Source organism: Cupressus sempervirens, chromosome 3 (genome assembly GCF_028749045.1).
Source record: "Cupressus sempervirens isolate cs-2001-9-10 chromosome 3, ASM2874904v1, whole genome shotgun sequence".
Lineage (NCBI taxonomy): Eukaryota > Viridiplantae > Streptophyta > Pinopsida > Cupressales > Cupressaceae > Cupressus > Cupressus sempervirens.
The window spans coordinates 71,097,863-71,113,689 of record NC_143120.1 but is presented as its reverse complement, the minus strand read 5'-3'; the positions used below and the strand labels follow the sequence as shown (position 1 = coordinate 71,113,689).

Genomic DNA, 15,827 nt, shown 5'->3' with positions numbered 1-15,827 from the left:
CATGTGACTATGGAGGGTGGAATTCCATGTAAATGAAAGTGGATGCAATTGTATATATTGGAAAATAGACGAAATATGCTTTGGCATGTGTTGGTGAAAAGATGTGATGTACTTGCATGAAGAGGTGGAACTTGAAATGGTGTAAAATGCTCTTGCATTCTTGGGAAAGAATCCTTATTCTTTTCGAGAAAAGGAAATCAAAACAACAAGCTAACAACAAATAAAAATGCACAAAGCCAAAACATGCCTTTGGTTTTTGACTCAAACATTGACAAAAAATCAAATTGCTCTCCTATATGCAATTTCGAAATTGGATTTTGGGGAAATTCCAAGCACTTGAAAATAGAAGTTTTCATATTATTTAAAGGAAATTTGCAAAATAGATGGCATGTTTTTGAACAAGTGTACAATGATAAGCCAAAATATGCAACAAAATAGCAAAGGTTTGAAAACTTCTACTTGGAGGTCAAAGAGCCAAATATGGAAGATTGATAGGTTTGAATGAATGACTTTCCTCCAAATTCGAATTTCCAAACAACTCCTTGACTATTTCAATGATTGCAAATGATGACTTTGCATGAGGCGTTTTTGTACATAAATGCCCCAAAATGTGTTCTCAAACGCTCAATATGCCAATATTTTTTGAAAACTCGTGCGTTTGGGACATTTGTTGGGTAAAAACGCGCCCTTACTATGCAAAAACATGAAATGTATTTCGCAAAGAATGGTAAAAACATGCCTTCTTTTGTATGTATACACATCCAAACTCAAAAATGTGCCCTTGAAGTTGAATCGATTAAGCTGGAAATGAAGATCTATGGACACTTTTGCCAAAAATTTGGCCTTCCCATGCATTGAAATGAATTGTTTTTGCAAGAAATGGCAATGCCAAATGCATGGATGTGCAAGGAAACTAAAAAGCACCCCTATCTAGATAGATTTCATGGCTTGGAATGGAGAAATCTGAGCATTGTCATTAAAAACATGCCCTTGGATTGCATGAGCATGGCGTTTTTGTTCTTGGAAGTAGAATTGTGGACTCCAATAGCAAATGTATTAGTTAAAATGCCAAATCACACTGTATGGAAGGTTTTGCATGTTATAAAATGCATGCCTTCTGGTTATCAATACAAATCGCACTCTCCAGGCTTCATGACATATTTTAAGAACATGTAATATGCAATATGCATTGGGCGTTTTTAGCCTTGGAAGGTGTTGGTTCCCAAAACCGAAGATTGGAATCCTATGAGCCTTGCCTGCTCGATGCTGGGTATCCAACCGGTTAAGGCCAACTTGATGAAACTGATCAATACGGTCCGAGTTCCTTGCACTTTTGGCTTTGCAAAATCGAGGCGGGTGTACCTGATCCTAGACAACAACCTTATATCCAAGATGCTTAAAGTAGATTGGTTAGAACACGAATCTATTGAAAGTTTTCAAAATGGAAAGAATTATCGAAAACTTTAAACTTGCAATTTATGCACTGAGAACAAAGGTAAATGATTGTATAAATGTGATAATGTTTTAAATAAAAAAAATTATAAATTAATGCAACAAATGAATATATTAATTCCTCAAAGGAAAGAAATGAAACAGTTGACAGAATATGGATTATGAATCAAGAGTAAAAAACTAGTGCTTAATTAAATGGGCAATCAGAGTCAATATCATAAGTTGACAAGTACAACTTTATAAAGTCTAGTATATTTAAACTATAAACAATTTTAACAATTCAGATGCGACGGTTCAATTATATAAACACAATTTTAAACTAGTCTAGGATGCACTTTAACTCGTGCGAGACAAACTAGACATAAATACGGAGACAATTAAATATTTCACAATATCTATGTTTATCAAATATAAAATGCAATAATGACCCAGTCCACTTATCCAAATATTAAAATATTTATAGAAATTAATAAAAAATATTTATAAAGGACACAACTTAATAATAATTTAAAAAACTCCAAAATATAAAATAAATAATTATGCCAGAAATAAAATCACAATAAAGACATTCCTTACAGATGATCTATCTATTGTGAATGTATGCGGATCGCACAAAATCCACCCAATAACTCAAATCCATGGGGTTTGTTCAAGAATTCATTCCTTCACCAATTGAAGAATAAAATACATCATAGAGCATGTGATATGTAAATTTTTAAAATATGAAAATGAATATGTATTGTCTCTCTAGACTCCCCCGAATTTGTTTTTTGCATCTATATTTATAGATTTGAAGGGGGTATCAGATGTCTTTTCAAAGCATCGCATCCCTTCAAAACAAATAAATCATCATTAATAAGCACAAAAGTTTAGTGATTGTATAATTTAATGATTTATTTTCCCGATTTAGGCTAGGAAACCTCATTGGTGTTTGAATAAATTATATTTCCCGTGCTCAGTCCATAATGTATATTTCCTTGCGCTGGATGCTTCCATTGATAGCACCGGCCGTAGTCATGTTAATCTGGGCGTTTCACTGAATGATTGACTGGATTTCTTATGCATTTGGTCACTCGCGCGGGCCTCAAAGTTCACACTCACACACGTTCTAACAGTTGCCCTGCAGACCAATGTATCCTTTTTACTTCATCATCATCATCCCGATATTCATCCTCTTTTCCGCTGGATTCTTGAACCTGCAACCAAACACAGATTATCGTTAGATATTGATAAACAAAAGATTAATGATTAATAATACTCCAGCGGCTCTGTTCCTGTACAGATTTATTTGGCTCTTGATGATGTCATTTCCATCAAGCAAATGCTTTATTTCCCATACATTTTCATGCCCCAATTGTAAAACAGACTTCTCAATGAATATATACAGTGAATTCCTTTTTTCTGCCACTTCTTTGCTACCAGGTACTCTTTACTAGAAATTTTATGAGGGTTTGAAAGAAACACAGCTGCCCTCCATAATTCCTTAATTGTCATCAAGAGAAGCCCTGTCTAGATGCATTTCGTTGAGATTAGTGAGACACTTAAATCATCCACCTCATTTATGCTGGGAGTGAAGTTTCCAGCATGTTTATCTGAGACTAGTAAATCAATAAGCCCAGTGAATTCCTCAGCAGCATCATGTAAACCAAGTACCATATCTGTATCTTTATTTTTTAGCTTTAGAGAATCTTTGATAATTGCACTCACCACTAGAAACATTTTCCCCTCGCAGTTTGCATAATTAATATTCCTTAAAGGTAAGAATAATGCACTGTATAAACACAATATTCTGTGATCACCTCTCAATGTTGAAAAGCCAACTTTCCTAAGAACTTCTGATAAAGCTTCCAAACTTTTGGGAAGAAATCATGGGGACGAAATCTGATGTGTATTCAACTTTATATTCTGAGAATGCAGCCTTACGTCTAGTACCTTCTCTAACGGGTCCAACTTTTGAACAAACATGTGGATAGATGGGGTAAAACTCATTGGTAGAAACTCAATAAATTCATCAGTAACCGGATACCCCTAATGACAACTTATAGATCAGAAATGGTAGTCTGCAGATCTGCTGTATTATGTATTAATTATCTGCATCCTCCTTATACATATGTTTTGTACTCTCTTTTAGTTTTATCACGCCAGTGCTGATGCATTCTCTCAATAGGTAGATGTATATATTGGAGCTAAATTGATATATGTTGGCCATCATGTTTATCTGCTTTGAACAACTTCTTGAAATAATCTTTGATTCTCTCTAACACTCTTCCATTTAAGGTAGAACAGAAATATGAAAATGTCTTGACCATGTTGCTGCTTCCTACTAAAGTATAGAATCGAAGTGAATACTCACTCAAATATATTTCAATCATTTTTCTTTTAATTAATATTATCTTTGCCTATATAAGAATGATACCATTTCATATCAATGATAATCTCCAACACCTTTGACATCCATGACCATACGTCTTTCAAGTTTTCAACATCATAAATGGAGGCTGAAAATTTGGGGTCCATTAGAAGGCAAAATCGTGGTTTTAAGATGCTAATACATGTTTTAAAATGCCAAATCCTTCTCTCAAGAGCATTCATGTCAAGTTTTAACATGTAAAAGGCCATTTCCATTGAAATCACATTCTAGGACGACCATTGCATATTTTAAAAACTTAGTTTATTATTTGTCTATGTCCATAAAAATGACTCTTTTAAGTACAAATCGCACTCTTAGGAGGCAATTGCATGTAAAGTGATTTGCATGTAAAAGAGATTTTTCATGCAAAGTGGATTCTAGGAAGTCCGTTGCATTTCTAGTGTAAATCGTACTCTAGGAATACATTTACATGTAAACATGCAATTAACATGTGAGTTGAGTTCGCACAACTTAAAAGACCAATTAAGCACATGTTTAATTGATATTTGAAGAAATATCACTTAATTGGGTAAAAATAACATTTACTCTATATAATTAATATATCATGTGGAAATATTATTCAGAAAGCAATATTTAAGTTAGATGTTTTGAAATAAAACATAAAGTAACTTTCACAAATAAATTAAACTACATAGTTAATAAAGTCATTTAAGTGAAAAATTAAAAAGCAACTCAACATGAAAATATAACATAAAGTGGTCTATAGTCACTAAAGTGCTAAAGTAACTTGAAAATATAACATAAATTCAATTTATGTTATATTTTTCAAAAAGTGAATGTCAACATTAAAATATAGCATCATATTTTAAATATGTAATTGCATATGGAGAGTCCATCTTTTGGGCACTTAAATGATCATATCTTTTGACTGCCAAGTCCGATTAAGTCCTAAGATATATCGAATCGAAGGGAAAACCGAAAGAAAGGGATTGAACAAAACCAAAAGACCAAAAGAAAAAAAACACTTCAAAAATAATACATTATACTTTCAGTAAAAAACAAAAAGGACTTGATGAAAGATTTTAGTAAAAGGATTCATTATACCAATTGGTATTGATTGATTGATCACTGTTAGCCAATTAAATAATGAACTAACTCAGAGAAACATAAACCTAAGTTGAAAAAGTTTCATACTGTTACCTACATTTTGTGGTGACAAAATGCAAGACAACATGGTGGAGAATCAGTGTGTTCGTAGTGGGTTGATGCTTATAGAGACAAGCATAGGGTGTTGGTGCTTCTAGTAGGTCGGTGCCTGCGAAGTGTGGGAGTTGGTGCTTCCAGTGAGTCGGTGCTCATAAATTATAGAGTTTGCAGCCTTTAGTAGGTTGGTGCCTACAAATTATTGTAAAAGAATAAGTTTATATTAAGAGCGATTATTCTGCCGTGGTTTTCTCCCGCGTTGGGTTTCCACGTAAATATTGTGTTGTGTTCATGTGCATAATTCTTTATTTTAGTATTTGAAGTTGTTGTCTGGATAAAAGTTTTAATTTGCAAAAGTTGTTATTGTACTGATTCATGCCCCACCCGTCCCCTCCTCTCAGTATAGTCGTGTGCTCTTCAATCGCATCATTCATAACAGTCAGAGCCTTCATAAAGGCAGGCCTTTGAAGAGCTTCTTCATCTTTATCTATTTTCATTATCTATGACCATACACTATCTTTCCATAAATTGTTGCTTACCGTCTTTCACATTTTTCCTAATGATCATTATTAATTTATTACCAACATTCTGCTTGTCATAATAAAGTTTAATTGCTTCTTATTAACGTCTTAGACTTGGGTGATTGATATTAACATACTCGCCACTCATCCTTTTTTTCTCGCTGATTATGAGAAATATATTTCTTATTTAGACATTGGGAATAGCTCCCTTTATTCTTTATAGGAGTTGAATAATACAAACAGATCAACACATGTAATGCTGTGATCACTCTTTAAATCAGCAATGTTAGTCCTGATCTTTCTTTCAAGACAAGAGGATATTTTCTTTTTTAAAGTATTTTTCCCATCAAATATAATGCGACATATTATGGGAGAGCTCAGCGCTTCATTCCGTCATACTCCAACTCTTTGAGATGGTTTATCAATTATGTGCCTAGTCAACTTCTTTCAATAACCCCATGGATCAAGCGAATTACAGATCGTAGAATTCCAAAGTTCAGTATTGATGCAATCTGGAAGTGTTCAATAAAATTACAGAATCTCAACAGGTATTCTAATTTCTATTATATAAAATCTGAAGCAGATATATCTGCATGTAGAACTCATCCCGGTATATTGTTTACATACTATCATGTCTAGGAATTGGCATCTTCTTTACCAAGTTGCACCCTAACATTATCATGATGTCAATGACAACAATCATCTATATACTTTTGGCATCAGTGACAACATTTCCAACAGGGTTTTGTCGGAAATGCACCGGGCTTAATGCTTGGGTGTTATAAATGCACGAGGTGGAATTTGTGACACTGCATCAATTTTCATGCACAACTGGATTTACACCTACTTAAAGTTTGATACTTTATTTAAAAAAATCAGAACTTTTCTTAAACATACGTGAAGTTATTTTAACTTCACGAACTGTAATGCCTTAACATGTAAATTGTTTTGAATTCTATGTTTTTCAGGAAGTGTAAGAATAAAGTGATTGCTCAGTGGAGTTTAACAATTTTTTTTCTTAAATGCTTTGCAGTTTTTTCGCTTATGCTTTTGGCTGGGCACCTTCGGGAATTTTATTTTGTAAGTTTAATTTATTTTTTAAGGTCATTGTTGCATAGCATTTTAACATATTGTTAATTTCTAATTTATAATTTTTAATGGCATTTCAAACTTTCACCACTGGCATTGGGGATTCAGATTCTTGTACATTTTGAAGTTGAAGCATTTACAACTTCTTGTATATCTTTAACACGCAAATAATTTGAGAAGTGGGTAATTGATATATCGCTTCATTTGTTTTGTAGTTTATTTTGTTTGCCCATTCAAACACTGATATTATTTCCTGATCCCAAGAATGATGTATATGACACAATGATCTCTAACAAATGCTACCAAATAGAAGTAAAACTTTTTTCTAACCATAGTTGATGAGCTAGTTGAAGAAAATGTTTTCTAATAAATGGATATAGTGGTAATGCAGCAAGTTTGTTCCTTTTGCATGTGTTTTGTGAGTGTTTTGGAGGTTCTTGCCCACAAGGAAATTCTACCTTTGAAAAGAATATGGAAACCTAGAATTGGAGAAAGGAGCTGAAAAGCATGTTAGGAGAAGAAGACTTTAGATGTTGAAGCAAGGTCCTCGAAGATGGAGACTGGTGTGCGAGTTTATTTTAGCCTGTGAAGATCATGAAGAATTTTATGGAACACGAAGCACCCAAGGTGGAGAATAGTTTTTTAACTCTCTATTCAAGGTAGAGGTCAAGATCCTGATACCAAAAATGAAGGAGAGGTGGATGTAAAAATTGTGACAATTGGATAACACAGCTTGAGATATACTTTAGTATGCATGCCCTTACTTCAGATGAGAATATTTGTTTGCTAGACTAAGGTTGGCAAAGCTTGCTTCAACTTGGTTTCGTGTCTCTTGTATTCCATGGATTTAAATCAAACATCTATGAGTCCTTTGGAACATTTTAAGCAATTGACTTTGAAGCAATTATTCAAATGTCACAAAGAAGAAAAGAATATGGATTGACAATTTTTAGATCACATCTTTCTCTGTCAACTGCAATGTAGCAAATTTTGTAGAAGGGCTATTGAAATGGCTAAAGATGTGTTAGAAGATGAATAACTAATGAAATACATAAGGGTTCTTCTTTGTTATCTCCATAGGATTGTCTTTCCAAACTGGTGGACATAGATGAAGCATTGTCTTGAGAGAGATGTTTGTACCCAAGCCAGTGAATTCAAAGCCAATAAGAATGATAAAACTTCCACAAGTGCTAAAAAGAAATCTTTCTATTTGGTGATGATAAGTTCTCTTGTTTGAACTTGGAAGTTGTATGTGGAGAAAACACTCACAAGCAAATAATGATAAATTGAACTGAGTGTCTCCATCAATAAATGCAAAGAACCTAAGGTAACTGATTGCTTGTTTTGAAGCAGATGCTAAACTTTCTTGAACTACCATGAAGGTTGGTTTAATGCATAGAGACACATGATAGAAATAATAATTTTGATGATTTGTTTGATCCATGATCAGAATCTATAGCTTGATTGCACAAATTTTACTAGATTGTAGTAACTTTTGCCCAATATGATTTTAACTTAAACCAAACAGTAAATGACAATTGGAAAACAATGATTACTGATTCATTGATCATTAAATACTTGATTATGAATATAGAGCAATCACAATGTCACACTCAACCTTAAACCAACTCCAAATAACAGACACACCTATCCAAACTGATCGCAACAACCAAATATTTAGGAGGGTTTCTTGTCGCAGGTCTGAATGTGCCAAAGAAATTGCTTCAGTTAATCCAGTGATGCTTAGATGCTCAGTTAGTTTCGTATTATGTTCACTGCATTCCACTACTAATAAGAGTTGATGCACCTCAAATAACACATCATTTTGCTGCTTCAAGAAATGTAGCTCTGTCAAATAAAGTTACAGGTCTCTAAGTTGCATTTTCCAGATCACATCTTTCTCTTTCAACTGCAATGTGTACACACAGCACCCCAATCTCACATCCCAATAGCCAACAATGAACAATAAACTTAAGATCTCCTGCAAACCTCTTTGAAAGACTGATCTGATTTTACAAGTCTGAATTTACCTTTTTCTCAAGCACATTACAGCTGGTACTGTGCATTTATATGGCCCCCTTAATGTGTAATGGACACCCTAGAAATGCCCAAAAACTGAACCAACTGCTGATAGGAATTTAGTCAAATAATTTGCATCCAACTCTTAATTTATCCGTTAAATGTTTAAACCCCTTTATGGCTCCAGAAATGAAATGTTTATTTGTTTTTATGTCTTTGCATAGATTTGAAACCACATAACATGAACAAGAAGAAATTTATAATAATATGCAAACTGAAGATTGAACTACTACTGAAATAATATTAATTTTCAAACTAATAAAACCAAATACATAGCAGACTTTTCAACTCACTAGTTACTCCAGCATTATAATATAATATTCCAATAATGACTTCCCATTTTGCTGCTACAGTAATATGAATAGTGCCGTGCTATAGTGCTGCCATAGTAAAATCTGCCTTCAATCAGTCAAAGACCCTCATAAAATCATCCCTTCACAATGGCATAAGCATCGCAAAAGAAGTGTGAATAATATGAGCAAATACCCAATCCGCCTGTAGCTGGAAATGCGCCCAATCTGCCTGTTAATGAAGCTGATATCAATGAATTCCAAAGGCCAAACCCCTAGGGAATGACGTCTAGAATGTCACAAGAGAGGATAGACGTCCTCTAATGCCAAGAACGGATTTGCAACTCACACATTAATTTTCTCTTCATATTCAACCTCCTGAATGAAGCCACTAACGCTCCCTTTTATTCTTTCTCCAAGAGCGGATTCAACTCACATGAGCAATGTGGGATAAAAGATGTGCAATATAAAACATATTAAAATAATCACTTATGTTTCCCTTAGGTGCTTCTTTTTGATTTGCACACATTCTCATAAAATTTAATATTAAAGTAACACTTAAATATTTTAGAATTAAATTAAATGTTACTTTAATAATACTTCAGGCAATAAAATATATTAGCTATCGGACTCCGAATAACATGAGTGATAGCTTGTCAGAAAGCTCTCGTCGAGTACTATCAAATTCAATCACCAAAACTAGTCTCCCCTGTGTCTTGTTGACTTACGAAAAATAGTAAGTGTGCTTAAGACTAAGTAAATCAACTCCGTTTTGGCCCAAACTGGAGATGACTAGGCCAAAACACTCTAAGATCCCTTTAAACCCTTCGTTAGCCCTTGTGTCCATGTAGAACTAGGCTAATGCACACACACTTGGTTGACTACTAAAGTGGGAGCATTATAGTCCGCCCCCCTTGAAATTGCCTATCCTCAAGCAATCTTAGTCCAGTCTGCTGAATAACTTGCTCACTCTCCCATGTAGCATCCTCCCCCAGCAAGTCTTTCCATCTGACCAAATACTCCTTCTCTATCCTAGTTCTCAATTTCCTCTCTCGGGTATCCAGAATAGCCTCAGGTACTAATACGAGCTTCCCCTCCTCATCCAAAGGGGGTAAATTTGTAGAAGGAACTACACTCTGACCAATGGCTTTATTAAGCCTCGATACATGAAATAGATTGTGCACCCAACTGCCCTCTAGAAGCTTAAGCTCATAGGCGACTTCTCCCAACCGGCGAATCACTCTATAGGGACCATAAAATCTAGGCTTCAGCTTCTTTGCTCCACTCCTCTTGAGCGATGACTGCCTATATGGCTGTAGCCTCGAATACACCATATCCCTACCTCGAAATTGCACTCTACCCTATGCTGATCAGCATACAACTTCTGCTGATTTTGAGCCTGTTGTATGTTCTCCTTGAGTACTCTTAGGATATCCTAACCATAGTGTAGTAGGTCTTTGGCTTTAGGCACTCTATTGCTCTCCAAAACTAAGTCCATGACGCTGGGTGCTTCATACCCATACAATGCCACAAATGGAGTCATCTTGATGGTCATGTGATATGTAGTATTATAACAATACTCCCCCATGTATAACCACTTGACCCATGCTCTTTGCTGCGCAATCACATAGTTCTGCAAATAGCCTTTCACCCATTTATTTACTATTTCCGTTTGGCCATCTGTTTGAGGGTGGTAACTCATAGTAGGTGTAAGATCTGTACCCCACAACCTTAACAACTCTAGCCAAATGATGCTCATGAACTTGCTATCCTTGTCACTAATAATAAAATCTTGGTATCCCATGCAACCTAAAGACCTCTTTGAAGAATAAATCTGCAACTTGTGCTGCTGTATAAGTAGAAGGAATAGCAAAGAAGTCAAGGAACTTTGTTAATGTAGTTAGAATAAAATACTTGTTATGTTTAGTACTTGTTAAACTTGTTGGGTTGGGTAGTTAGGTGGCAAGGAAATGCGTCGGTTGGGTTCCAACTGACCGACTTGTCTATAAATATTTGGAACATTGGTAATGTACCTGTGTGGGTTTTCTGGTATTAATAAAGAAATCATTTTCTTGCCTACTGGATTGTGGTATTACTGGTACATTCTATGTTTTGTGCATGTGTATATCAATTGTGTTATTTTGTATCTATGAACTTGAGTGATATTACCACTCTACATTTTTGGCACCGTTGCCTAAATTCAGATTTGGAGGTATTGTGCTAACAGGATGGACTAATGGGAAGACCATTTATACCTTGCATCCAAATTACTAATAGCAAGGAAGTGGAGGAAGAAATAACTAGGGAGGATTAGTTGACACGCGACCTAGTCATAGCGTGGGAAGTTGCGGTCGAGTAGTACGTCCAAAAGGAAGCCTGTGAGAGGATGGTTCTTGAGAGCACGGTACGCGATAAACTCTCCGTGCCACTGGCGGTGTATGATCTCCTAGGATTGATTCCTCGGATTTTGGCAAGGAATCTCATACATATTGAGGATGAAAGAGCACAAATCGAGAGGGAAAGAAGAAGGCAACAAGTTTTTCAACAGTTTACTGAGAGGGCATGGAATCACAGAGTAGAGGAACCCAATAAGCCAAGAGAGGGAGATAGGCACTGAATTACTTCATGCCCCTAATTGCAAATAAATTCCAGAGGATAGCACCAGAGGACGAAACTGAGGAGGAAGTCGCCCTAAGAACCTTACGTCTCCAGCAGCAAGAAGAGAGACGTCGTAACTAGAGAACACAAGGGGATTCCCATCAAAGTCAGAAAGGGTGGATTGAACATACTATTGAGGAACTAGCCAATTTGGTTATTTCAGAGACATCAGAAAGGCAGTTCAAGTGCCGGAAACTAGAAACCCCTGAACGGCAAGAACTCCCTCAAGAGGAGATAAGGAGTCAGGAGTCTAGCCCATCAGGAAGTGGTTCCATCGGGAGGAAAACTTCTATCAGGAAGTGGAGTTCCATTGGGAAGTAGGGTTCCATCCGGCGGGGGTGTTCCATTAGGAAGTGGCGTCTCATCTGGAAGTGGGGTTCCACCGGGTGGTGGTGTTCCCTCGAGAGGAGGGGTTCCATTGGGAAGGCAGCAACAAGGAAAGAAAATGGCAGTCGATAAACAAAAATTGCCTAAATTTACGAGGGATGGATCAAAGGACCCTGCTCGCCATTGCAAAACCTGTATAACTATATGGCAAGCGAATGGGGAGAATGATAGTAATGAATGGTTGAAGGCATTTCTTGCCACATTAAGAGGGATCACTATAGATTGGTATGCAAACTTGGATGCTGGCAAGAAGAACACTTGGGATAACTTGCGTGGAGCATTTGAGGAATTCAAATTGTTAAGAGATGACGATGAAATTGTCACAGAAATCTATAACACCAGGCAAGACAAGAAGGAATCGGTGAAGGCTTATACCAGGCGACTGAAGGAGCTCATCAACAAATTGGACAATAAGCCTGCAAATGGGTTAAAGAAAAAATGGTTTATTGAAGGCCTCACCCTGTCCTTAAGAAAAAAAATGAAGATAGTCCCACCATCCACTTTTGGAGATGCTTGTATACGTGCCATGGACATTGAAATTGAAAATAAAACCTCCAAGAGGAGACGACATGGAAGCTCTAGTGAGAGTTTGGAGGAGAGTGAGGAAGAGTCGAAAACGATCCAAGCCTTGAGAAAGGACCTCAAACGGCTAATGAAAGAAGTAGCCGAAAAGGATGAGAAGAAGGAAGGTAAAGACCTATGGTGTACAGACTGCAAAAAAGAGGGTCATACCAAAGGAGCATGCCCGAGAAAGATGTTTTGTGAGATTTGCCAGATAGGGGTACATCCAATCAAAGATTGCCCTTATAACCTGAAACCAAGGAATGCCTAGATATTGTTTATTGGAGAACATTCTACACCACCAGCAACTCCCCCAAAGAACAATAATACAAAAGTTTCACTAGGGGGTATAGGAATAACCGAAGAGGCGGTGCCAATAGTAGTAATAACAATCGCAACACGAACACACCTCGACAGGCAATCCAGTATGATTCTCGAGGACGGCCCATGATCCAATATCGAAGATGCAACGAATGGGGCCATTATGCTCAAGAATGTCAAAATGGAGGGGGACAAAATGGAGGAATGCTCTGCAAATGGTGTGGGCTTGGCAACCATGAGGATGTGAATTGCCCAAGGCAAAAAGGTGTGAACATGCTAGATATTGCATGATCAGAAAGTGAGATACTTGCAATAACAAAGATGCAAGCTAAGAAAGCTGTGTACCCGGAGGTGACTGTGGAAAAAGCAAGATTTGAGGAGGCAAATCAGAACATCCAAAATGAGTCGAGATGGGAAACAACAGCTAAGCCAGCCAAGACCCTTATGAGCAAGGGGGTACCCAACATCATAATGAAAGTATTAGAAACTACTATTCTGGTCTCCATTGGGAAGTTACTGGACACTATACCCCAGTTACAAGTTGCATTGACACAAGGAACACTGCCAACTCAACATGATCCCCAAGTGGAACCAGAAACAGCTGAACAAGTGGAACCAGAAGCAGTAGAACAAGTAAAGGAAGAAAATACCTTATTTACAATAGGACTAGGGAGAGCGCCAGCAATGGTAGATATGGAGATTATGGTTTACGAACTCTCAAACATGATAATTGATGGAGGTTTTGGGGTGAATGTCCTATCATAAGATACTTGGAAGGCCATTGGGAAACCTACCTTGTGGCCGCCCACGTTACAGCTTGTAGGAGCAGACCAGCATGGCATCAAACCAATTGGCACCTTGATAGGGTAAAAGGTAATAATAGGAACCCAACAATTTGTTTTAGATTTTGTGGTTATTGCCTTAGAGAAGAAAGGATATGATGCTTTATTAGGGAGAGAATGGCTAATAGTAGCAAAGGCCAATCACAACTGGAAATGAAACACTCTCTATTGAATCGAAAGGAAGTACATGATAGATCTCAAAAACCAGTCAGTAAGTCGGGACTTGGCACTGACTCTGAAGAAGAAGAATATGAAGGGATGGAACCTGACGAGGAGGTAGTACTCAGGTTAGGAGAATACTTGGAGGATGACAGGGACTCCCTTGAGGGTTTGTTTCATTGGCAAATGGGAGACTATGAAGTTTTCCACATAGAATGTAATATGTTACAAATACAAGACTCTTAGTTGGAAGGAAGGTACCCGAAGGAGTATACAAAGTTAACGAGAATGGAGCAATAAAACTATCTACTTTAGATAACACGCCTATTAAAGACTTAGTAAATGGGTCTAAGCTGAAGGCTTATGAAAAACAGAATGAAGTGGTAAGCAGCTATTTTATAAATATAAAAGGAGAAAGAACCGAACCAAGTCCCTATAGAAGGAGGAAGTCACAAAACATTAATCAAAATAAATCCTGGAGAAGCAGAGAAGTGAGAGAGAGGAAATTGTAGAGTTTGACAGAGAGATTGTTGTATGGGCTGAACTAGAGAAAAGAACAACCGTACAAACAACTGTACGAACAAAACAGAAGGTCACAAACATTTCCGTACGGGGCCACATAACGTATGACGTCAATACAAAAATTCCATACAGAGAGAGGAAGTACAACACCCTGATGTATAGGTTCGGGAGATAACTTTCGTATGAAGAGATAAGTTGTAGATACACGTACGGCGGGAAGTAGAGGAACGGGAAATAGAAGAGATACCCGTACGGCGTCAAGGGGAGAGCTTTCCATCCATATGTGTACGACAGGTGTGTGCGAAAGGATATTCGGTGTCCGTACAGTGGCACCAATTCGTACGACAACTCAGGAGTAAGGAGAATTCCGTACGGAAAACACCAGTATAGCAACAGATTTCCATACTAAGAAATTCCGTACGGCAGCAGTGGGTGGTACGGTGGAATTGTGGCAACCAGTTACATTTCAGTTGCTGGCATCTACAATCAATTAAAAAGATTTGGGCACTAACACAGCAACACACAATGGTGGAACTGAGCATTGGAAACCCGAGCAAGGGAAACTTAATCGATTTTAAAAAGAAGAAATTGCCGAGGAAGATGACACAAAATAAAGGGAAAGGTGCATAGAAAATCACCATTACTGCTGAAAATATTACATTTGAAAGTGTGCTGGGAGGCGAGTGTAGGACCTGGTTGGAGTAAGCAGCGACCGACCATCCCCTGAGGAAAGCATTATGTACAACTGAGGTAGATAAAATCATTTTCATGCCCATTTTTGAATTAAAAGAGTTTGAGTCTATCCTATAGAGTTTAATCATAGGGTATGAGAAGTCAGGTCATAAATCTATAATACAACATTTTCAGCAACAGGTGACAATTTTTTATGCAGTGGAAGACATAAGTAGGGTGTTCGGAATTCCTAACAGAGGACAAGAAGTGGAAAAAGTTTCTATGCCACTAGTAGACAAGAAGTGGCTGAAATTGATGTGCCGAAAAGACATTACAAGTGTGGAATAGGAAGTGATCCTCAAGAAAAGTCGGGGCCTAAAGAAATTTTTTCTAGCAAATAATGAATGGTACTGCGTGGTAGATTTGGTTAAAAGTAACCTCACTGTGGGCAGCTGCACTTCTGACATTGCAGTATGGATGTTGCCTATAGTGGATGGATTATACAATGGACAGATATATAATTGGGCTAAATTTCTTTCTGATAGGCTTCGAGAATTTATGGAGTTGAAGCATAAGGCCTTTTATATGCCTCATCATATAGTGGCCTTGTTCTTAGAGGTAGTGCACACGCAGGTGGACAGTGAACATTGGTTCCGGCTAGTAGAGTAGAACCATATAAACCAGCTATAAACTAGTGGCT

The 15,827-nt window shown here is 37.0% G+C and overlaps 1 protein-coding gene across 17 annotated transcripts in view; it reads left to right on the top strand.

The window, feature by feature from the left end:
* The window catches only part of LOC149564836 (uncharacterized), a 127,968-nt gene that overhangs the window by 58,635 nt on the left and 53,506 nt on the right, over positions 1-15,827 (top strand). For 9 of the 17 annotated variants that reach the window (XR_016361954.1, XR_016361955.1, XR_016361952.1 and 6 more), the window contains exon 4: positions 6,581-6,627. The exons of the other annotated variants lie outside the window; for them this stretch is intronic. Coding sequence is in view for 4 of the 9 variants with exons in the window: in XM_089818407.1 (XP_089674533.1) it covers positions 6,581-6,627 (47 nt within the window). In the remaining 5 variants the exon portion in view is untranslated. The remainder of the gene's footprint in view (positions 1-6,580; positions 6,628-15,827) is intronic. 17 annotated transcript variants of the gene reach the window in all.